The sequence below is a fragment of the Neodiprion pinetum genome, chromosome 2 (genome assembly GCF_021155775.2).
Source record: "Neodiprion pinetum isolate iyNeoPine1 chromosome 2, iyNeoPine1.2, whole genome shotgun sequence".
In the NCBI taxonomy this organism is placed as follows: domain Eukaryota; kingdom Metazoa; phylum Arthropoda; class Insecta; order Hymenoptera; family Diprionidae; genus Neodiprion; species Neodiprion pinetum.
Window position 1 is genome coordinate 23,019,575 of NC_060233.1, and position 25,989 is coordinate 23,045,563.

Below are 25,989 nucleotides of genomic sequence, written 5' to 3' on the forward strand. Positions count from 1 at the left end.
TTTCCCTTCGATGTACCTAAACTCGAGCAGATCTATTCAACGTGGGTTATTTTATACGGAGGTGGAACGAGAGGCTTACTAAAGTCGTTAATCACTCGATTCAATCTATCTAGACTGATAAAAATTTAATTTATATTATAACACAAGCATGTTTACGCGTTTTTTCATGCGTGTTTTCCGTACACAAAGATCCGGTTCTATGACGATAGAGCGAGTCTGCAAATGTGCATGCGCGGAGTACATTACGCATTACGCGTTTTTTATGAAACACAAAATTGAGGTTAGAGTCGCATAATGTCAGATTTGTTTGCGACAGCGCATGTCCACGGTACATATCCTAGGAGTTGAATTTAGGCTCTTCTGTACTGCGCGCACGCGCTGTCGCAAACACATTTGACATTACGTGACCCTAACCTCAATTTCGTGTTTCGTGAAAAAACGCGCAACATACTTTTTTTATATAACGAATCGAGTGCAACAAGAAGGCAATAATCTTTTTTGAGCCAAGGAACGCTCAGGTATGCGCTCAGCTGATCGTAAAAGCATCAGTTTTATTTACGGAATGATTGTAATTCTTAGTTTTCGTCTAGCGACCTGAATATTAAATGGAAACAGTCTCGCGGTGGCTCATTTTACTCCTCATTCTTTCCGGAATTGCGCAAAGTATCTCAGCTAAACACTTTTTGGACCCTGAAACGCGGGAAATGTGGGAATAGTAACACGTGTGAAAAAAGCACACAATTTATGACAATTTTAAGAATGTGAGTAACTTTCCTGAATTCCGCTACGAAAAAGCGATGCACTTTCGAAATTTGAACTGTTTTCGTTCGTTTATTTATTCGACACAGGAAGAAACAGGGTGAGTATGCTCGGTCGATAAAGGTGGGAGTCCTTCATAACCTCAAACTGCCAATGACCAATCAGGGCACTGTAGTGGATAAAATGAATTAGATGCCCATGTGTACGGCGAGTGTTGAGCTGGTGGAACAACAAATCTCCATAAGCATAGAGTAGCCACTGCAAAAAGGCACCCTCACCCTTTATACTAAGATGCTGGAGGCCCTCCATTCTTGACTTCAACCCCGCTGCGTGCGTTTGGACCCCCAAATTCGGAAGCCGATATTTTAGATCAATCTTTGTCACGCGACGTGGGCACCAGTGCATGGTCAATTAACCATTTGTCCACAAAATTGCTTGTTTGCCAGGAAACTCGTTATAAAATCGAATATAGGCGTTGTTGGCACTTGTGCCGAGTTGTGTTGTCCCCCTTTTTCTTCGGATACAAACCTATACACTAGACTGTTTCAGACTGGACAACGTTTTTCTTCTTGCTGAAACGAGCGCTAAGCGTTTGTTTTGCCGAATTAAAAATCAACCCTATATCCTCATACCATGTGACTATTTCTCATTTGAGACAAATAATGACGTATCTTTTTGTCGACCTTAGGATTTCGGCTTCAATCCAACATTTTGAACGAAAAGTACAAGGTCCCGACTTTGCTAATACATTTGGTTTTCGGTTATTCGAACGTAAAAAATGACAGTGTTAATTTTTAAAATAGTACAGTCATCTACGTGATTATAATATCTACATAAGACTGTACTAAAGGTTATTTTCAAAAATTCCGCGAAGGAACTGAAATAATTATAATGGTTTTTTACATGTTATTTAAATTGGAAAACGTCACATACTGCGAAGCACTTCTTATTGTTAGTGTCGAGGTAAAAATTCCATACTTCGGGAAGAGTTTTTGTACAGCAAAAACTAATGCGTAAATCTTGCTTCACAAAAAAACTGTTACTCTTATTTGAAATAGTCTAACTACACGGCTCAAAGTGGTATTTTTATTTCTCGCCACTGCTGTAGAATATAGAATAAAATTGTCAAATTAATGATTGGCAGGTTGCCGACGTTACGCAAAAAAAGGATATTATTTTATCTACATCTCAAATCAGAAAAGTATGCATGTTCAGAAAATCAGGTTAGTTTTACAAATTACAAAACGGTTACTATTCCAGGCTTATGCTCGTGACCAGAAGTGGAGGAACAGGGTTTTGTTTCAATACTCGCACGAATTGAAACTCATTTCCCCTTTGTGGCACTGATATTATACGTTTGTGCATTTTCGCGGTACGGACGTTTCTTTAACCATTGCTGTGTGGTGAAGGGGAAAACGTTTGTACCCGCACTGTTTTTCACATCCATGTATCAAACAGCGAATATAAACGACGCCCAAAGATACGAATATAGATTTCAGTTTTTACCAAATACCGTTCTCCCAATACACGCTTTAAACGTATCGAAAAATTCCAGCTCAACTGAACCAGCTATCGCAGCTCTGTTTTATTTTTGACGTTTTTGCCTGATAAGAATAAATTGTTTAACATAGCTACTACAAAACCAGAAATTTTGTTTACTTTGTTTATTTCAATTTCACAGATAACCAAAACTTTGTTCAAAAATTTGATTTCGTAAAAAGATGCATTATTATTTATCATGATTGGTATATTTCTACAAATATTTTCGAGAACGCAATTTTGTTCCTGCATGTGGAATTCTACAATGGAAGACAATGGAGGATTGGATATTCGTTAATAGAGCCTGATTTCCATATCTCAGTTTTATATGCGTTTTAAAAATTATAGGAATCAACACAAATTGAAGAAGTGCAGCCTGATCTGCTATAATTTTATGAATACGGATCAATTTATCTGAATTTGACCCCCATTGTATTGAATTAAAAGATAAATAATAATCTGTGATACTGTCATAACTTGATAACCACAAATGACTGAATTTTTTGAACTGATTTAATTTTTCCTCAATTATTTGAATTTTTTCCAGATTTCCAAGGTTCAATATATATTTCCTGATACAACAACTGTCTGGAAATTTTCACTCAATTTCAAAAATGGAGATTTGAAGTAAAAAAAAAAATGATTTCGAAATTTTTAGTATTTTTTTAATTTCTATAAAAATTTGCACATATGTAGTTGTATAAGGAAAAATATATTGAACCCTGAAAATTCCACAGAAAAATCAAATTCCCTCACAAAAATTATGAATTAGTTGAAAAATTAATAAAAAGTAACTGTTTTGCCTGCCCACTTTAGTTATGGTTAGGATATTTTTTTATTTTGGATGCAGAATTTACATAATTTTTTTCATAATTTTGCTGGAATGTGTCAAGTATAAAATTTTCAGCAAAATATCTGTCGAAAACAGCGTAGGAATCCTGTTTTTTGTTTTTTTTTTGTAAACAACTCAACGTTAACTTATTGATGAATACTAAGAACGAGCAGAATGAAATGAAGTATATGTATATGTGAACAAAAAATATTCCGATTCATTTCACAAGACCATGTCACAAAAGATAGACAATATAGCCAGATATCATTTTATCGAAAGAAATGGAAGAAATTTATGCCAGAGTCTTGATGAAATTTTCCGTGCATATCGATATTTTCTCACAAACTCTGGATTTTCCTGACGTCAATGGGAAACGAGAATCCCAATAATTCTTTGAAATCTTACTAGGCGAAGATTTGGAATGCATGGGTGAGAAAGATGAGGCAGCGTTCCAGCGTGCAGGCGCGGCGTGTTTATTCATCGTCTCTCGACCGAGAATGTATAAACGACAGGGGAAAACGCTGCAGGAAGCTGAGAATATAGCCAAGACTTGTACTCATCGTGAGACAGAGCCGTGGTACTGAAAAGAAGTCATTTCAGGGACTTATTTTTATTGCGTCATTTTCGTTGTCTCACAACTTGCGCTTATTTATGGCTATCATTTCAACTATGTACCTGTATGAAGATATATATGTGTTACATACATATATACTCGTGTATTAAAGTATGTAAATATGAAAGTGTTTCGGAAAATTCGGGGGTGAGGGCTCATTTTATAAAGCACGGTGCCGTGCATTAGGCGAAGTTCTTTCTTTTAGTATGCCATTTCCTTCGTGTGATATGGTTACCATTCAAGTTTAAAAAAATACTGATAGCCATTAGATGTTTGATTTTAGTCAAGAGTAGACCACACGTAAAGGCGATGCATCTGTTCTTTCTCGCTAAATTCTAATATATCTTGCTTACCTGTAGCATTGATCTATCGGAAGCCCATGATATATCTAAAATTTAATTTTTCATGGAGTTCCATCAAGTGCCTTGGACTTTGGTGAAGTCTGAAATTTCATAAAATTCAATGAAAAATCCAGTGAGGTACCTCAAATTTCCACAAAGTCCCACGTAAAATGTCGACAATTAACGTCTCACGAAATATCGTGAAGTCCAATAACGTATCTTACAAATTCGCATGAAATTTTATGAATTTTCACGAAATCCGGAGCATTTTTTGAATTTTTGTGAAGGTATCTTTTCAAAACTCGAGAGTTAGTCACATTCAAAATCGTATTAAATAACATGAATTCTTATGAACTTCCACAATGCATCATTTCAAATCTAACAAGGACAAGTGAAAGTTCTTGAATTCTCTGATAACGTCTCAGAAGTATTTTATAATTCGATACAAGAAATGTTTCGTGCCTTGAAGTTTGCTGCGCTAAGTACACAGATCTTTCGAAGATATTTTTGGTAAAAGTTATATTTTCGAGTGTGCTGAATCCAAAATGACTTTCATTTCCCTTCGTCACGTACAGTATTCTTGCAAAATACGAGGCGTCCGCATAAAAAAAGCATAACAATAATGAAAAAAACAACATTTTATTACAATGAACTAAACAATATTTCTTATAAAATTAAACAAACAATTTGTCTACAAAATGTATTTAACATTGCGTGTTCATTTCGATAATGAAACCTTTTCTTCTTCTCTTTAAAACACCTCTGGACACGCTTCCACTTTCTATTTTCTGCTTCCCTGTTTGCATTTATTCTTCGGTCTCACTCTAATACATATCAAATGGAAATAAGAAATCACTATTGCGTAAAATTTTAAGAATCAAGAATAGGATACCAGATTTCGAATTAAACGGAAGTTTCACTCTACATGAAACTACAAACACAAGTTCAAGAAAAAACTCAACATGATGGAATTTTTTGATTATTTTCCCGGTTTCAGTGAGTCAAAATCTATAAGAAACAGTATAAAAAACCTGTGCGGTTTTTTAGTTGCAGATCTGTGTAATTCATCAGCCTAATCGTGACGGCAATTACTTTGAATTGTAGAAATGAAGAGAAAAAATTACTCTTATCCTGGTCAAAGGATGAGAAAGGAATACTTTGGAAAGCTTTGGAAAAATATACGACTACATATCTCATCGCCTGCCGAGTGCAGTGACCCCAAAGCATTAGCTCTGTAGGCACGATAGGCAAAGAAATGAATTTCACCGAATCCCTGAGATGATTCGGCGAGGCGAGGCTGAGTTTAGGGCGGTCTTCTCGTCTTTCGCGTCCACTGACTTCGTACTTATTCTTATTCTTTCCTTTCCTATTATCCGCACGCATATCTGAGCCCCCTTTTGGGACGATGGGCGCATAACGAAGCAGGGTGCAGGGTTTTTATGGTTATTGGCACCATGGTTAGTCCCGCTTCCGCACGCGGAGGATAAGTCTTCTTTTCTTCTGCAGCTCACTTCCCTGCCATGTTTGGTAACCCCCCCTGTTAAGATCGATCCAATTCACTCGTGTGCTCTACCCTGCATCGTGCTTCCGAGGCGATAAAACGGCCTGGATGTATACACGAGGTATAACTCTTCCAACATTTCCCTCCCGATAAAGTCTGGTCAACTCGACGCTTTTATGCATACATTTTTCCTTATATGCGATTACACTTGAAATATTTCATAAATGGGCTTTTGGGATCGCTGATTACGAATCTGATTTCGTAATTTTAAAACTAAATATTGGCGGATCCAATATAGCGGACATAAATTCAAAAAGTTATTTCATTTTGATGAAACTTTATGTTAAGTGGTTTTTGGGGTCAATCATTACGAATCTGAACTCGAAATTCGAAAAATCAAAATAACGAATGCAATATGGTGGACAGATAAAAACAACAAGAAAAATTTCGTAAAATTTTTTGGTGTGTATTAAGTTTATGTAGAAATGGGCATTTGGTTTTCATGATAAGCTAACAGAAAATGTTTCTTTTTCGTGGGAAAGTACGAATTTCGACCATTCGTTCATATGTGCTATGTTTACATTGAATAAATAAATAAATATTGTATTGTTTTTAGACTTAAAAATTGGATTGATTGTATTCAGTAATGTTCCTTGCTATACCAATCAACCATTGTCAAAATTTGGTGGGCTTCGAAAATATTCTGCGTTGCAATTTTTTCCTGAATATGTGAAATAATTCCACTGCTATTCAAAGTGGTGGCATGGAAAACAAAAATTGCTATCCAATGCCACTAATTTATGTGAAAACAGATAAAATACAAAACGAATATAAAAATAGGGGAGAATAAATAAGGAAAGGGCGGGCGAATTGAGCACCCTGAGAAATTAACGATTCATATAGAGGTCTGAATAAACTATGCAAAAATGGCATACACTGATTACAATAAAAGGATCACAAACTGATGCAAAGATTGTAGAAAGATTACAAGGATAACAGTAGGATTACAAAAGATTATAGGGATTACAGGAGGAATACAAATGATTACATAGATTGTGATGATTACAAAAAATCACAAATATTGCAGGGATTACAAAATATTACAGGGATAACGGAAATATTACAGATATTACAAAGATTACCGAAGCTCACAAAGGATACCGGAAATTATCCAGATTACCTGAGACTACAAATAGATTGTAAAAAGATAACAGAGAATACACAAGATTACATCGAAAACAAAAGATTACAAAAAATACATGAGATTACATGAACCTATATACGCCAAAAGACAACAGTGATTAACCCCTCGTTACATGCCAAAGATTTTGAGTTGACTTGCAGAAGTTACCGCGCAATCTTTATTTTAAGTTCGGGTGATCTCGAATGCGTGTTTCCAGTCTTGTTCAGAATTGCGGTATAAAAAATTGCCTTACCTATACCTCATCCTAAAATTTGGCGTCATTAGCGGCGGTTTTTGTTATCAGCCTACAGACAGGAATCATTTCACGTATAACGCGACTTTATGTTCAGAGGAATTTAGATCATCCAGGTCCTTCCATTATAATTGACATCGATGCGTAATCTCGGTTGATGACAACCAAATTTAACCCTTCAGTACCCACGTTAATCGACTTACCTTCTTTACTTTCGCCAGGGGAGAAAATCTCATGGCTTCTGCGCATGCGCATCACAGTTTCTAAAGTATTTTTTTCATAAAATTCGTAATGCATTTCAATTATTTATAACAATAAAATAAGTTTAAAAAACAAAAAAATCATTTATTTCTAAATAATATATTTTATTTTTTTTTCGAATAAATAGTGTTTTTAAATAAATAACACAAATGATCACATTCCTTTACACTGATAAGTATATTTGTGTGGTTTGTGTGAATATGTAAGCAAACATGGCCGCTACCGTCCAGCGGAATCATCCGAACGACGCCGAGATCAGACGAACAGGGAAATTTTTCATCGCCATGAGAAAAAATCTCATGTCCTCCAAAAAAAAAATTTTTTTTTTTTATTTTTAATCGAAATAAGTAAGTTTTTATTGTGCAGTTGAAAAGAATATAAAATTTGCGGAAGGTAAAAAAAATTAAAGTGGCCTTTCCATTTGAATTTAGATAAATAATTGAGATTGAAACCGAGCATGAGTAAACATCTCATAACGCGGGTACTGAAGGGTTAAATATCAGCTTGGAAAATATGGAAAATATGGAAGACCTTTTTATCTCTGCAGATGCACTGCAAAAGCGAACGACCAAATTTGAAATGTTCTCTTGGTCTTCATTGTTCGCACAAGTTCGCCGCTATACTTCAGGCTGATTGATGGAGGACTAAAAATTTAACGAACCAAAGGAAACGGGTTCCGTAATCTCAATCACTGCTGATATACTTTGAGTATGAACGTTTCCCCGGTGCGAAACTTTCCATGCGATCAAAGTCTTTTTACGGCTCTTCTTCTAACAAGGAAGGTATCCCAGGTTGATCTCTCTGATAGTAGAATAAAAAGTAAGCGAGGCGTATTTTTTTTTTATCTGCCATTCAACAATTTAAGGGAGTGAAACCACCTTCCAAAGTAAGGCATGCCAAGGGGTAGTCTGGCAGTTTTTTTGTTTTTTTTTTTTTTTTAATTGAGAAAAGAGGAAACTTTTCCAATTGGATTGGTTAAAAAATATTATTTTCTTGTGGGTGAAACTGCCAAACCGCCCCTTGACATGCCTTACTTTGAAAGGTGGTTCTACAACCTTAAAGTATTTGACGGTAAATAAAAAAACATACGTATCACTAAATTTTTAGTCTGCTACAAAATATTACAAAAAAACCAAATTGGACAGATGGACCTGGGATACCTTCCTTTTAACTTGTGGCAAGAATTTAAGTCTGCGGAAAAACTTTTTTTTTAATTATTTGTAATCGTGGAAAGCCGCTTGAATTTCAAAAGTCATATTATATATGTATATACACATTAGGCCGGAAGACTTCGCATTGTTTTATCTTGCCGCCCTAACAGACCTGTTATTTTTCCATTGTTCAGTAAAATTTCAACGTCGCCTGCGGCACGCGAACAAGCACTTGTAATTTCTCAGGCCTACTTTTACTCAGCCTACACTTCATCGAGCAGCCTGGAAAACGAGAATAAGAGCCTTTTTGGATGTCGGAGAAATATAGGTACATAAAGACAAATTTTACTTTACCGAGTTTTCTGCTTACTCCACTTTTCCTTTCATCTCCCTCTTTTTCCCTCGGCAGTATGCTTCTCATTGATGCTCCAATTCTTGAAAAATCTCTCTGTATGCTTGTAAAAAATTTATTCGGACCAGCAAACAACGTGCTTTACGTCATTTTTACTTATGCGTGTATCAAACGTACTGTATACTCAAAAACTTGAGGAAAAAATTCAAACGAGTTGAATTCAAACAAAATGATGCAGATTCAATTTCGAAAAAATGACGGAACGGCGATTTTCAACCGCAACAGCACAGCCATTAATTGCATCCAACTGGTGATATAACTTTGAATCATTTGTTAAATCAAACAAGTTTGTAATGAATTCAATCAAAATAGCTGAAGCCAGATATTTTATAACGGTAAGGTACCTGATAATTTGATTTTGTTATCAAATGAGTGCCTGGTAGAAAATCTGGCTCTGGCCATTTGTATAGAATTTATTATTGAATAAAATTAAGCCTTCGTTTATTAAATTTAGTCCAAAGATACGCTTTTTTATTCAATAGATGATTGAATAATGTGATCCTGATTGAATAACATTAATTGTTGTAGCATTGAGTTAGTTTAAGTTCAATATTTTCTAATTTCTGAAAGAAATTAAACACATTGCCTTACGTTTAGAAAGATCTCACGGCCAGTTTTGACTAACTACGTATTTTTATTTGTTTTTAGTAAACAAAAATCACGCAGGTTGTCAATAAAAATTTTAACATCTCAGTGGAAAAGTATAATAATAAGCGGAGATGATCACTTTGCGTAAACTTTTTGAGTATATTCTCTTTAATATTCACAATGCAATTGAACTGGGCGTGTTGTGAAAGAGATAGAAGAATGTTATCAATTTTTTTTGAAAGAAACACGTAGCTTGGTAAAAAATGGCTGGAATATCCGTTTCAAAGCGATGGCCTTTTCAAGATGCACGTTTAAAATGTTATGGAACGTACAAATTCTTTAAATGAAAATTTTGTAACAAATCTACAGTGAATTGTTTTTCATTTCACATAAAATGAATTCATTGGCTTTCCGAATGCCTACGAATTTGTTTAGAATTTTTGGCGATTTTGAAAAACTCGTATGCAAGAATTTGAAAAATTTTTAAATATGAATAAAAGTCCAGAAGTTTTAGATAATTTTCTGTGAATGGTTATGTATTACACTAAAGAACTTTTAGAGGCATGAAACGAGTTTCATAAATAGGGTGTCAGCAAATTTTGGAAAACGGAAGCATTTAAAATCGCTGAAAATTGCAAGAAAATGCGTAGGTATTCAGAAAAATCAAAGTTTGATATAACAAAAAGAAAAAAAAAACAAAAATGGTAATGCTATTGTTACGTTCATGAACGTCGTTTATTCCCGATCAGTAAGGAATAAACTGGTTCGACTTCGCTTTTACGTCCGGGGACAACCAGAAGTTGCGATAAGAGTTGAATAACCGTTTGGATGTTTGAGGTATCAACTATATATTTGTTTGAAGAATTTGTGGAATAGTTTAAACGGAGTGTATAGTTTACAATATCGGTAAGAAAAGTTATACGTGAGGTTGTTGCGTGTTGAAATAGAATTGATCGTGTCAAACGTTGAAATAGGAATGAATATGAGGTAAAGAGGAGTAGATGTAAGGTGCGCAAAATGGTGAGGAATAGAATTAGCAGAGTCGGCTAGAAACGAATGGCTTGAGCCAGAATAAAAATAGGAGGACAGGAATGAGATGATAAGGTTAATATAAGAATCGTAGGAGAGTGACGAAATGAGGGAGACGTATGGCGACACGCCGAACGTAACACTATCAAGAAATTTTCAATTTTTTCCAAAAATCCAAATAACACGATGAAGATCGGTTTGAATGATTTTGTTACGTGGGGATGAGAGTGTACTGAGCGGTGGTAGTTAATGATTAATTGAGTAATCAAAGATGCTCCCACGTAACGACAATGAATAAAAATTAAAACTAAGAAAGACCTACCTTTCGATGAGCCGGTAATTTGTAGGATCGTGTTGCTATAGTCCTGTACAGGTCTGTGAGGTTTGTTCAAATGATTGAGGCTAATTTATAATAATAAAAATGGAAAAAGGTTGTCGTTCAAAGTAAATGGTTTGAAGTGATTTAACTGCTAAAATATGAAGTATATTCTGTTTTATTTGGTGATTGAAATGTCTGGTAACTATGAATGACGATAATAACTTAGAAGCCGAAAGTAACAATTTATAAAGTGTTTGAATTTATATAACAATCCACGTCGACGGACGAATTTATATTCAAATGCAGAGAAGCTGCAGAATCACTAAATTTAACCGTTTGCGGATTTTGGCAAATCGTGTGTTATTCTGTTCCAAAGGATATTATTATTTGGTACCAAGAACATCTACTCTGAACGATGGTTATAACTAGCTGGTCGTGATTATTGTATCTCTCTTTTTAGATTAATGCGTTCGATCTAATTGGGGGTAGTGAAGCTAGCCGCCAACTCTAGTCTTACTTTTAAATGCGTATTACAATAGTGAATTTTGATTAAAAAGGCGAAAACAAGAATTCGTTCAATGTCGAAGATTAGCACTCGCATTGACTTATTTTTAGATGTGTAGTTCGAGCGAGATTGAGAGCCGTCGGATCGTGTCGCGTCGGTCTGCGTCAGTAGAACTCTGAACCAGGGCCTCACCTCAAGTTCGGAAGAGTTGATGAATCGAACGATGTTGTACGTCGGGCACTTAGTCTTTGTGGATTTAGAATGATACTCTACTATCGAAAGCTATGGTTGAAAGTGTCAATTTGTTGATTTTGATATATGTTAAAAATGATTCCAAAGATTATTTATTTAAAATGATAATGTAGTTATTATTATAAGCACTTAAAATTACCTGATTCGGTTGAATCAGGGCCGAACTCAATTTAATTAAGGAAAATGAAATGGCATAAAAATGTCTATTCGCGAAATAATGAGATTTAGTAAAGCACAGTAAAGATGGAAACGTAGAAGATAGTGAGTCTTTTGCAGCTAACAGAATAACTGAATGCTCGAATTTGACGAATTAGCGCGAGATTTTAGGCCGGTCACAACTAAGATTTTCAAACGCTACTCTTGCTCAAGAAGGGCTAATACGGGTTGACGTCCACGCACCTCGCGACTTGACAGACGAAAGACGCGGCTTCTTGGGCCTGAGGGTCCAAGGAGCTGCAGTTGTAATAAATTGCAACGGTAATTAGCCAATGAGGTTCAAGGGCGACCTCCCGGTGCCCAAATCCACATGGTCAGCGTTACTTCACGCTCTTCGACGGTGTTCCGACGATTCTCAATCTCGTCGGTGACATATTAAAATGATGAACAAGAGATATTTACGTACAACGTTCACACATCCATACATACATCTTAATAGGTAATCTATTTTAATTTAGTTCACAATGGATGAATAGTTTATGCTATACATTAATGATAATTTTGCCTTAAAAAGAGAGGTATTATTAGGCTGAGCTCCGCTGTTACTAGCTCACCAGTCTCCTATCTCAGTTCTTGGTACCAGTCATAAGAAACAAATTTGAACCTTATACTAGGGATCATTCTTGGTCTCTACCTGACTTTTGCCAGGAGGGGTGGAACTCGCCGTTATTAGAATATGAGATTTTGATGAAATAATATCTGTGCATTGAAGAAATTAGAGAAATGAAATGAGATGGAATTTTAAAAAAGGTACGCCAAGGCGGTACGTCGGGGCGTAACAATTTTTGTGTACTTTTTTTAAAAAGTACATTGAAAGACGAAAATTTTCAAAAAAAAACCTTCCGATAAGTCAAATTTTGGAAAAGTTATAACTATTTCAAAAAAAAACAAACCCGTTTTTTTCAAAAATTCATAACTTTATTTTGGTTGGGTGAAAAAATTTGAAAAAATTCTGAGAAACGTTTTTCATAGAGTAGAAAAGGATAAAAAAAAACTTTTAGTCAAATTGAAAGGGGTCGGGTTCAAAAGTGGTCCATTTGGCGTGGAATGCCGCGTATATTCTTCATTATATGCTCGTCAGAAAAGATCAGGCAGTAAACAACCAAATTATTCAGTATCGACGTTTTGGCCGGCTCAGCCTGCCATCTTTAGGCTGTTTATTAAACAAAGAAAAATTAGTGATAAATGGTTTAACTTCGATTTTCTTTAGTTTGATAGCGTCAGTGACTTTACAATGCCCATGTATCATGAGGTTATCAACTAGGTTAACCTAGCACATGTGTGGCTTACAATTTCAGAGAGAGAAAAATTTCACTATACATAGGACAAAAATCGACTACCCGCTAGAGAAAAATTATTATATGTACAACAAGCTAATGGTGAAATTAGCTGACTTACATTATTGACATTCCTTGCCACCTTAGATGCTATGAGTTCGGTGAACGAGGAGGAAGTGATGAAAGGAGGTCCATTCCAAGATGGCCTAACTTAGAAGTTCAGTTGTGATTCTACATGCACCAGTATTACATTCCACGATGGCCTAGATTAAAACTCCAGTTGGTTTCTATCTGACTATGCTAATTCTATTCCTCACCATTTTGCGCACCTTACATCTACTCCTCTTTACCTCATATTCATTCCTATTTCAACGTTTGACACGATCAATTCTATTTCAACACGCAACAACCTCACGTATAACTTTTCTTACCGATATTGTAAACTACACACTCCGTTTAAACTATTCCACAAATTCTTCAAACAAATATACATATAGTTGATACCTCAAACATCCAAACGGTTATTCAACTCTTATCGCAACTTCTGGTTGTCCCCGGACGTAAAAGCGAAGTCGAACCAGTTTATTCTTTACTGATCGGGAATAAACGACGTTCATGAACGTAACAATAGCATTACCATTTTTGTTTTTTTTTTTCTTTTTGTTATATCAAACTTTGATTTTTCTGTATACCTACGCATTTTCTTGCAATTTTCAGCGATTTTAAATGCTTCCGTTTTCCAAAATTTGCTGACACCCTATTTAGGAATCAGGATCATAGTGCAGGCGGGAAAATTTTAACACTTTAGAAAATTTTAGAAACTTACTCATCATCATTCAGATTATATTAGAGTAGAGACGGCTCAAATTCTGAATGCCGGTCATTCTATTGAAATTATTCTTTAATTATTAATTACGGTTTAATTATTAATATTCATTCTTAGTGATGTGTATCATCTCTTTTATGAATTGCTTATGCCAATTTTTTTCTTTGTCTACTACCTCAATATTCTCGAAATCAAATGCATGACTTTCAGTGAGGGAGTGGAAGGCAAGAGTCGACCTGTCCGGGTCGTGAGACTTTACATCATAAGATTACCCATTCGTTTTTTTAAATGCTGTGCAGCTTGTCCAAAATAGCAGTTTTGATAGTCTTTGCAATTAATTTTTTATACATTTTCAATTTGTTCTAACGTTGAGGTATGAGATTTGAGAAGAGTGAATAGAGCGTTCATTGTGTTAAAAATTTCAAGCGTAACACTGAAGTCTCTTTCCCTAAAATGTGTTTGATACTATAAGACAATCCATCAACAAAAGGGATAGACCCTGTGACACTGTTGTTATTGTCTTTGGAATTGGCTGTATTCCCAAAGTTTATAGTATTATAAAATTTATACACCCTTTGTTTTTGGGATTCTGAAATTAGCTTCGGAGGATATCCATTTTATAGAAGAGTTGCTCTTATTAGTTTGAGATTACGCCTTCTGAACTTGCCATGAGATAATACGAAGCTACCATCAAATAACCCAATGGCTACACTTTTTTTATACCGACGTGGGTGATGAGATTCATAATTGATATACCGACTCGACTAGGTGTCCTTACGAAACCAGTTAGTTATTACTTTCCAATTGTCATTAATGACCAACGTGTCTATAAAGCTGATCTGACCATGTTGTACGAGCTCTAACGTGAATTTGAGTCTTGGATGAAAGCTTTTAAATACATTTACCAAATCCTGGATATTGTCTTCACGTACGCAAGAAATGATATCATCAACGTACCTCTTGTAAAATGTTAAATCAAACGGAAGAGAACCAATGACAGTTTGTTCAAGATTTTTCATTACTAAATTTGCGACCACCGGACTAGTGGGTAAGTCCATGGCCACACCAAATATTTGTTTATAGAACGTATTATTGTAGTAAAAATAAGTGAAGTTGAGACAGATTTCAACTACTTGAATCCTTGAGTATAGCTTTGTACTTACAGGTCTGAGACTATTTATGCGCAATGATGGTTAATGCTAGCATTGTTGATATACTAGTATATAAAGAAGACACATCCAAAGATATCAATAATTAGTTTTACGGTATGCTAATTCCTTAAACTTCCTTGACAAGGGACCAAAACTTTTGGTTTTATCCGTGACGTTGGATAAAATGCTCACACAGAATTTTGCTAATTTATACGTGGATACACTTAAATGTATAGCAAACTTTATCGCCCATGAATTATTTAATTATTGATCATTATGTTTTAAATTTGAAGGGATCCTGTTCGAATATCAGGTAAATGGAGACACAAAATAAAAGGGAAATATTTATTGGACACAAGACTTATATCACTAAACACAGTCAGATTGGATACCAAAAATTCAATAGACTTTGACAAACCCAACCCAACACACCTAGAATTTATTTCATTTGTTATGTACAATAAATTTCGTATTCGCTTGACACCTCAGAAATATACTTCTATAATCTACGCTTTGTGTCTATCCTTAACTGTCTTAATGTCCAATCAAACATTTTCAATTGTGTTTTTGTTTGAAAAACCTTAGTTAAATGTTTTCTTTTCTTGTGATTGGACTGGTAACTTTCTGTATGTATGGATTTACGCTGTCGAATTCAATTTCGCCTACAATGAGTGAATGAGCACCTAAGAGTATAATTCTGCAAGGGAGCAGATAATCTGTCAGTCGCTATTCTGCTGAACGCTCCATGATACGACCAACCACCCCATATAAAAGCGCCACTTCTAGTCTGACCACCGCCGAGTTTGTTCAGCATTAAGTGTCACAATACCCGATATCTTGGTTGAATCACAGGTTGACACCGAGTACCCTCTGTTACTTTACCGCACCGAGTTCGTGCATTGTTTGTTCGAGCCGACCTGGTTCGTGCACTGTCGTCAACGCACCTAGTTCGTGCACTGTCGTCGACGCACCTAATTCGTGCGACCTTCTTGAGATCCTTTCCTGCACCTAGTTCGTGGACTCATCAAAGGCACCTAGTTCGTGCAACCTTCCTGAGATCCTTTCCTGCACCTAGTTCGTGCACTCATCAAAGGCACCTAGTTCGTGCAACCTTCTTGAGATCCTTTCCTGCACCTAGTTCGTGCACTCATCCAAGACACCTAGTTCGTGCAACCTTCTTGAGAGCATTGAATCCACACACTGTACAAGATTGCACCATTCGTGCGATCTTGTCCTCAACGCCTGGTTCGCGCTCTTTCCTCTAGTCGACTCGTTCGATTACACACATAAAACGCATTATGTGTACTGTTTCCTTATAGCCTGGATATTCTCTACTTACATTGGAAAATAACCAACTTGTGTCTACATCCCTAGACGGACCTCCTCAACCAACAACGAACTAATACTATTTCTTTACTTCACAGATTCTTCCTACCGACCTATTCACGCTACGGTATAACACCACTCTTATTCTTCCAATTGCATTAATTGCCTTATCTTATGTCAGTTATTATAATTCTCTTTGCAATATATCTTTTATTCTCACAGACTCAATTTGGTCCTTCAACCGAGCCATCCGAGCCAATTCCTTCCCTTGTTTTCAAACAGTTTTCAACTTCAAATGTTCGAAAACCTTGATTGAACGAAATATTCCACATTTATCATCTCATTGTCAGGCACGAAAGCCAAACAAAATTTTAAAATAACTTGCAAAGACTTATTGGTTTCGTTGAAACGGTATATAAAATTATCAGACACACACAAGATGATCAGAGACGATCAGGAGTTGTACAAATTGATCCCTCACATGTAGAGATCGAGAGAGAGAGAGAGAGAGAGAGAGAGAGAGAGAGAGAGAGAGAGAGAGAGAGAGAGAGAGAGAGAGAGAGGGAGAAAGAAAAGAAGTTAATTTATGGAATTTATCTGCTACTGATTGGTCGTATTCATGAGACGGCGGAGAGTGGAAATCCACTTGCTACACAGTCCAAAAAGAAAAGAGGTCAGCTGCCGACGTTGATCATTCTCTTGCTACCTCGAGGACCAGTTTAGACAAGTCGTTGTTTAATCTAATGTTTAAATAAATGGGAGTTCAAAGAGATATGAATCTGTAAACTAGATTCTTGGTGCAAATTACTTTCATCAGAATTCGCTATAATTTTTATACTGCAAAATCATGTGAGAAAAAATATATAAAGCCTTCAGGACTGAAATATCCTCGATGAAGAGGCTAATTGCTAACTGTTTCCAAAATTTAAAAAGAGCTCAACTTGTACAATGAATGCTAACTATTGTGCTCGCATGCCGGCAACGGATACAACGTTTAAGTATATATGGGACGCACAGTCAGGTCTAAAAAGTGGCTTAAACAAAAATTTGATAAAACAAAGTCTTGGAAAGCATCTCTTAAACTAATCTAGTTACACATTACTGAAAACATTGGCGTGAGACGGGGTAAAAAATTAAAACGCTAAACTTTAATTCTAAAGACTTTATATTTTGGTGGCAAATTCAGAGAAATAATATTATACTGTGATTTCCCACTGGATTTTCCACTGGGAAAATCACACGGCTTGTCTAACTCTAATTAACGATAGCTCATTGTATTCGTGGATGAATTCTCTATGGATCGTCTGATTATGAGTTAGATTTCAGGTAAAAATAAATTATTCACCGCTAAATCATAAGTTTACCATTTGTAAATTATGACGATTTTACAGATCGAATTTTTCCACGTATCGACGGGCTCAAGAGCAACTCTGTTTCAAACGGTTAGTATTTATTTGTGAATAGAGTGAGCTCTCGTCCAACAAATTCGAATCAAATTATATGGATTTCAACAGTGAAAAAAAAAGATGAATAATATGATTTCTCTGATGTTTTTGATAACAGAGTTTTCAAGTACAGTTGAAATTCAATGTTGAATTTTTTTCCGAATCACAGGGTCTTTTCTTTGATTGCATTTAACTTGATGGAGTAAGTTATACTTCTTATTGTTATACCTTTGTTTAATCATGTCACACCTTGACGACAAAGGTGACACAACTGAGAAACAGTTATTGTCAGTACGAGCAAAACCAGAAAAATCAAACCATCAAAAGTTTAAAGGGGTAATTCATTGATATTCGAAGGAAACTATTAATATCAAAAAGTCCGTTCGCACCCTCTACAATGATCCGAATCAAAGTTGAAGTTGACCATAAGAACTCCGAAGGGACACGGCTTATGACAAATCCGGTTCAGAACCGGTACGCTGTGATAGCAACATTTCTGCTCTCTGGTGGCAAGCTTCGCAACTACACAAGTGTCATTTCACATGGCTATAGATTAGAATCTCGGCAATCGAAACGTAGTAAGGGGGTATTTTGGTCTAAAAATTTGGAGGGATCGATCAATTTTTTTTGCATATTATTATAGTTGCATCTTTTATGAATATTTATGCCCAAACCTGTTGACAAAATTTTCAAAAATGGAGGAACTTATGCGCACTTGAGTGAAACAATTGTACGACCGTTTTATAGTCTCAATAGATTTATTGGCTTCAAGGCCAGAAAAATCGGCCTGTAAGGAATTTGCGATTGCGGTAGAAGGCTTCCCTTATGCCCAGGAATCGCTAGTCAAAGGTAAGAAGAATTCCCATTCCAGGTCATACAAAAATAAGCACCAAAACCAAGGTCAAAACATTAAACTTTACATAAATGCGTTTATCACAAAACAACATTTTCATACTGGTTGACATAAAATCTCGAGTTCTATCCAACCCATTGACTTAACATTTGGTATTAATTTTCAGTATACATCCCTCTATAACCCCTACCACGCGAAACTATTATATTATCACAACTGTTTAAAAGAATTGAAAAACATTCAAAAAAATGGGGGAAATATTAATTTTGTCTTCAAACAGTTGGTATTTTTGATAATTTTTTTTCTCTTCTTGGTACGGGTTATAACGACATTCTTGTTAATCAAACAAGCTCGTTGTTTTTCTGTTTCGGATCAACGGCAGCGTTGAAATCGTTTTAGCCACCTCAACCGGTTTTTTTGTCACGGTCGTGTTTAGAGACCCATACCTTTTTTAATTTCCATTTTTTTTTCACAAAAATTTAACTGCAAGTTCTTTAAACACCAATGAAAATTCTATGAACAAATGGACGATGTAGAGCACGAAAAACACCCGAAACCCAGACCTCGAAATCAGAATATCACTATAACTGACAATCCAGAATTTTTGAGTTATATCACCTTTGTTGCCGCAGTGCGATGTTTTTGTTTTCACGTAATTTTTATTCAACTGTACGCCCGATACATCTTTAATCTCTGGTTCAGTACCAGCGTGCGCTTTGCTACCAACTCAACACCGAGTCGAAGCCCCTTTACTCGCATGATTTTTTCCTCACACCCTTCGAGCCTCCACAGCGGCGGTGAAGCGGTGGGCTCGCTGCTGCCCCAAAGCGAACTGGATCAAATGGGGTGGCGTTAATCACACGTACATACATTGACGAAGAATCGATCGTGCCTATGGCGACAGGATTGTACGTAACAAATAAAAATCCTACTGCGGTTCAAATGCTGGAGCGTTCCTGTGGCAACACATTTAATTTTAAAAAATTGTATGCCAATAGGAATGCAAAGAAAATACACTTGTCAGCCATATTAGTTGATGAAAACAGTATACTTACAATCGTTACAATTTGTAGATGATAAATAATAAACTTTCAACTAAACAATAATTATATCATTGTTACCCAAATCCTTACTCACAATCAGACGATCTATGGGAAGTTTGTTCACTAATTAAATGAGTGATTGGCAATCTGAATTAGCAAAGCAGTGCTGATTTTTTGGTAAAAAATGACAAAATAATATTATTTGCTGAAGTTGTTGCCATTACAAGGGTATTCCATTGAAAATTCTACATTTAAAATTTTTTTTTATATCGCGGGAACTTATTTAATTATGTGTAACCAGATTAACTTGAATGAGACTTTCTTAGTTTTAGTTATTCCATACATCTTTAAATAACCGATAGTAAGCTAAAAAGTGTCTACATGGTTACGGGTTTAGCCAAGATGGCTGCCACCTGGCTGTGATGTTATAAATCTCACATAATTAACCCGAAGGTAATGATAAAGTAATTGGAAGAGGTCAAGGCTTGTTTATAAAACCTAGAACTACAAGTGAATATAGCAAACAATACAAGCCGTGATGAGTTAGGAAATCAATGTAATTCTCCGCAATACTCGGAACTTGTAGGTTATGAGTTAAACTTAAGTACGTTTTATTAATAAAAATAAACATACCTCTAATATGCAAAGTTTTTTTCTTCAACATAATGGGCGAAATATTTTACTTGATTTCTCGACGTCCAAGCTATTTGTTACGTAAACTATGTTGAATTTTTCACACACAATTCATGGGCATGTGGTCAGCGAGCAAAGTAAGCCCAAAAACATTATTGAATCGGATAAAGCACACGTGAGATTAATCACAATTCAAAAATTCAAACGAGTACATTTTTTCTTACATTGCTGATATCTCAGCTTGTTTTATATGAAATTGCTCAGATTTATCTTCTCTTCTTTTGTACGTACGGATTGAATTCCCAATGACTGCATGATTCGTTGTTTGCTAAAACCTGATGCGCATGCGCTACAATCCGAGAACGGCTGTTTGCCAGGGCGATCAACCGTCATAAATTAAGACATGAGTTCGTTACTATGTATACAACCTTAAAAAATTTGACAGTCGTCGATGGTGAGCACAACTGCCGGCGACAATTGTCAACGTTTTGAGATTACATTTATGACGGTTGGTGACCTAGACAAACAGCCACCTTCAGATCGTAGTGCGTGCGCATTAAATTTTAGCAGACAACGGATCATGTGGCCGTTACGAATTCACTCTGTATATAAAACTGAACGGCTCTCTGCCTTTCTATATGTATATTCGTTCATAACTACAGAACTATAGAATAAATTTCGATTCTTTTTCTTTCTGTGGATAGGTATAACGTCTGGATAGATTTTATGCTATATTTCGTTACGACCAGATTAACCTTAGGAGTACACACCTATTTTTCCGATCACCGAATACACTTTGGGTTTGTGAGATCCTCTGCTTTTTTCCCGACCTACCATTTCAGAACTGCTCGTCCCATCGAATTGAAAAACTCCTTACATATAATTCAAATATTGTAGTCAATCCCCGCAGTTCAAATGCTTCTTCAGAAATATTAAATTGTTACGTCCTTCAGACATTAGATTCTTTTCCCACACTCTTACAGCTACCTTATACCCTGCATTCTCTTCTTATCATCACCTCACTGCCTCAGTTTTCATACCGCGTCAGCAGATTACTCCCTCTACTCCTGCACTGCAACAAGTCAGTCCCTTGCATACTTCCCCCCCCCCCCCCCCATATACTCACTCGCAAGTCATCTTCCATTCGGCCAACATCTAAATTTACCTCTCTTCCCTTTGTCCTCCTCTGCATCTTCTCACTGTACTCTCCATATCTTTGACAATAAATCATTTATATACTTAGACATTCAACTCCTCAATGAAAGTACCTCTCATTCCCTCTTATCCTTCGTACGTGCGCGTAGTCGACGGGTGACGAACCCGAAATAGGCCATAATAACATCACGGCTGGGTGTGGATGCGCTCATCGATAGCCGCTCGTCATGATCACAATCAACCACCCCGTAACAAAATCATCGAAAAACATTACTGAAAATTTTTATTTTTATGAAAAAATTGTTGCGGAGTAGAACGCGTAGATTTCGATGAGCGGCAACCGAAACCTACTCTGCGCCCAGCCTAAGTGTTATTTGACTATTTTAGGGTTCGTACATGCTGATTATGCACTTACATGCCGCTATTCCCAATGCAGGGAATGATTAAAAAAAGGAAGGAATCGGTTTCAAGGGAGGTAAACGATTTAAATGGTGTAGTTAATTTATCATTCATGACCAAGTAATTGATTTATAACAGTGGTCAGTGTGAAGGAGTCGGCTTGGGAGAAGGGTTTAGATTGGCATAGAGATATAATTAAGTGACTGCTGCGGAAGCTAGGATGGAAGTGATGAACTTATTGTTAGAGAAGGTAGAAGACTCATTGGTTGCAGTTCAGAGATTTACACGGATGACATTTTATTGGATGATAGATGTCTATCCTAAGAAGTTTTCAGTTTCCCCAAAGACGATTGTAAAACATACGACAATCAGCAGTAATAATTCGTACAGTAAATAAGTCACTATGGCAAAATCGTGATCGCAGCGTCGAGTAATTTACTTACCATCGTGCCTTGGAAAATTCCTAACTTTAGGAAGAATTGTACAGCAAGCATTGAAAATAAATAGTAATTGCGCTTGTTTTCGTTTACTAAATCCGTGTCTTATAGTAACATATATATGGGTGATCCACGACACATAATATATATTTTGTAATGTAAGTTTTGCAAGGTTATATTTTTAACAATCTCCCCATTCGCCTCCTCGGTTAACTCAATCTGATAAACTTAGACCTAACCTTATATTCATTTATGCTTATCCATACGCTCGCAAGTCTGAACGCATACCAGTTACATATTTATGGTGTCAGCGCGGTTGCTTATATGCTACGCGGTCATAATTTGCAGCGCTCGCGTGAATATTCCACGCGTCTGCAGCCACCTACCGGCGTAGGCGAAGTAAGCCCCGCGAAATTTGAATTTCTTTAAAGAAATACAAGGATCGTCACGAAAGTTAAACTGATGATGAAGTATTTACAATGTTTCTTAGCTTTGGACTTCCATTTTTTCCAGTTATAATTGGTGAATTGCACTGATTGAGAACACAGCCTACGTGAAATGTAAAACGCGACAACCTTGAGCACGTGGAGCCGTAAGCAATTGCATCTTCGATGCTCAGCGACACTCGGCTAGCATCGGATGTACCCGGAAGTTTTCGGCGACGAATTCGTTATTCTCGCTGGTAATTTTACTATGTTTTGATCACGGTCTTACGTACAGGTCTGGCAATGAAGCCAATTTTCTACAGAGCGGCGTGGTTCTCTTGCTGTCAGTGGTTTTTAGTGTTTGAAATAGCCATGTCGCAGCGCTGCTATCTAGGGATGAACGTGGGGTAGGGATGGTAGGGATGAAAATGTGCCAATAATAATATTATTCTTACGTTGGCGCTGCATTACGCACGCGTTGATTATCCATCCCTCGATCACAACGCTGCCCTGGCGGCCACAAAGTGAGATAAATAACCGGCCGTGAAATGAACCACCCCCACTACCTTCGTTGCCAGACCTGTATGTAAGACCGTGGTTTTGATGCAGTCAGTCCAAAATGTATAACATGGTCTCTACCTTTTTCTCCGGTATAGGAATTTTTCCAGTATTTTGAGGGACAAAGTTTTAATTCGCTAGTTCATTATTCCTATTTCTTTAGGATCCTTTGATAATGTGAATACCTCTTTCTATTACTCTTATTTTTACTATTCACAGATTGCAATCGTTGACACCAGTTTAGTACTTGTTGTTCTGGTCAACTAGTAGAATGTAGAATTGAAATATTAGCTTTTACTGTTATTGTAACAAATATTGCGAAAAATGCCGATATGTCCCTAAAATGCCAGTAATTATAGGACTTTTTGCAACAATTTGTCTCTCCGTGTACCTGCTGTCTCTGTGAAGATAAGGAGAGGATTCAGGAAGTAAAGTGACTATAATATTGTGTGAAAGGAATATGAAGTCTGGAGGACGTAACAACAGGAAATTTTGTAAAAAAAATGTCAATTTAAAATTATTTTTATATTTTGGGTAAAAATTTGAAAAAATTCACGTAAAATAGTAGCAAAATCGAAACTTTGGGACAGGTTCTGACAGACGCTGTGTGTTCTCCGAGGGTTAATAGTTGTGGAGATACAATGATATTTGTGAGCCAAGTCAGAACGGGGTGATATACTTATGTGAACTCTGATCTGATTCTCTTACAGATAGAGGAAAGTTATATTCAAGAGTCTTATGAAGTTCTATCGTCAGGAGGTTTTGTCTCTATCATCATATTGTTGTGGGTCAATATTGCTGGGGTTACTTGACAATATATTTTGTCGCGAGGTTAAAAGTTCTGGGATATTATCACGTGTAACCCTTCACAGACACGAAGCGTATGCTGATGATGATGTTTTTCGGCTTGTTTCAGACGCGGCTGACGAGGAGGTATCGCATAAAAGCGGACGTCCCGACTCTGATTCTGGTCGAGGGCGGGACGGGATCGGTCGTGACTCGCGGAGGCGTCGAACGTACCCTGGCAGACCCGACAGGCGCGAATTTTCCCTGGACGCCACCGCATCCCAAGGCCACCCTCGTCGACGGGCCCCTCTTGCCATGCGGAAGCCGAGACAACAAGGAGCCGATGCTACACGAGGAGCTCCGGCACTGCGTCAAGGGTGTGTACTTCAGTGCCCATTGGGTAAGTCGGAGTGGTGCTGATGGCAGGGCCGGGTTACACTTAGAATAGTTTCATTTTAAGCGTGTACCTTAAATCCAAAGATTTCGTGAAAGCTTGAACGTGTATTTTCTATTGTCCAATTATTTTAAATAGGAAAATGTATGCATTTGGATATTCCGTAGGCAATATTTCATAACGTATGTAGAAATGTATTTTGACCTCCTTATTACATGTAGCAGAATGTTGGATATGTAGGTCTTTCGCAATAAAAACTCCATTTCTTGTGTCTCCGTTTCAACCGACTATGGGTCCTCCTCGGGGAATGGTTTATTAAATCATCTACATGAACAGAATTTTTTTTTAATCCAACACTGCTGCTGACCATTTGGAATAGATCGTGTTAGAATTGGCAGGCCTTTACTTAATTTTTTAACTGAAGCGGAGTACATTTAGCAATGAATCGATCCTTATGCTCGGACTAAGCTGCTTTGATAAACATGTTGATAAAATTGCATGTGAAGATCAAACATGTCCGTCTGATATCTTTATTTTCAGAAAAATCTCCCCTGAAAAGGAAGATGACAGCATTTCGAATGATAGGTATTTTGCATATAAACCGCCATGTAATTCCAGTGCGTGCAATGTATTTTCAATAACGTTGACTAGCTAGGTTTAGCAAATATCTTAAATCCTGCAGTGTTTTGTCGTGAGAAACTGTTCCTGGAGTACAGATATACTTGCACTGCATGTACCTATTGTACGATTATTCTCGTACCGTCGAATGATGATGTACCTATAGCCTGACGAGAGACTCTGCATCAACGACAAAACATAATCGGAAAAACTGCAGTGTCTCTTCAAGAATAATAACACAGGTCTGGAACCAAAAAATTGCACAGGTTTTTTCCATCACGTCAAGTTTTTTCTTAACTCGTGTTTGTGCAAACATCTTGTATTTTGCAAGAATACTGTACGTGATGAAGGGAAATGGAAGTTATTTTGGATTCGAAAACATAATATTTATCAAAAACATCCCGTACCGCTGAAAAAAAACAAAATTTAAATATTTACGGTGCATGTCCTAATTATGAGGAAGGTACCTAAATGATACTGTTATTTCATGGGGGGTGGGGATAAAAAACGTGAATTGCCGATTGATAGAAGGACCAGAGTATCAAATTTTCAGAGCCTTATTCATAAAATTTAAAAATGTACAAAATCCAAGTATAGTAAACTTTAAATATGGAAAATCGAAATACAGAATGACAAAATACAGAAATGTCAAAACATAGAAGGGCAAAATCGAGAATCTGTCAACGACGTTAAGAGGAATTCTGACGATTCTACAATTCGGTATTCTATGTTCCAATCTTTCCATTCTTTTACTTGTCCATACTTCTACTTTCAACATTTTTAAATTCTATAAGTTAAGTTTTCGCTTCTTTAAAAATTCGATATTGCACCTCTTCAATTTTTTGATCCTTCTACATTTTTACCCCTACCCATTCACGGGCACAAAATATCCAAGTCTTAATTTGGTTC

General features: G+C 36.5%; 1 protein-coding gene across 2 annotated transcripts in view; it reads left to right on the top strand.

The window, feature by feature from the left end:
* Positions 1 to 25,989, top strand: part of LOC124211947 (nucleoredoxin) — a 72,378-nt gene that overhangs the window by 30,763 nt on the left and 15,626 nt on the right. For both annotated transcript variants that reach the window (XM_046611507.2, XM_046611508.2), the window contains exon 2: positions 24,199 to 24,468. In XM_046611507.2, the coding sequence (XP_046467463.1) occupies positions 24,199 to 24,468 (270 nt within the window). The remainder of the gene's footprint in view (positions 1 to 24,198; positions 24,469 to 25,989) is intronic.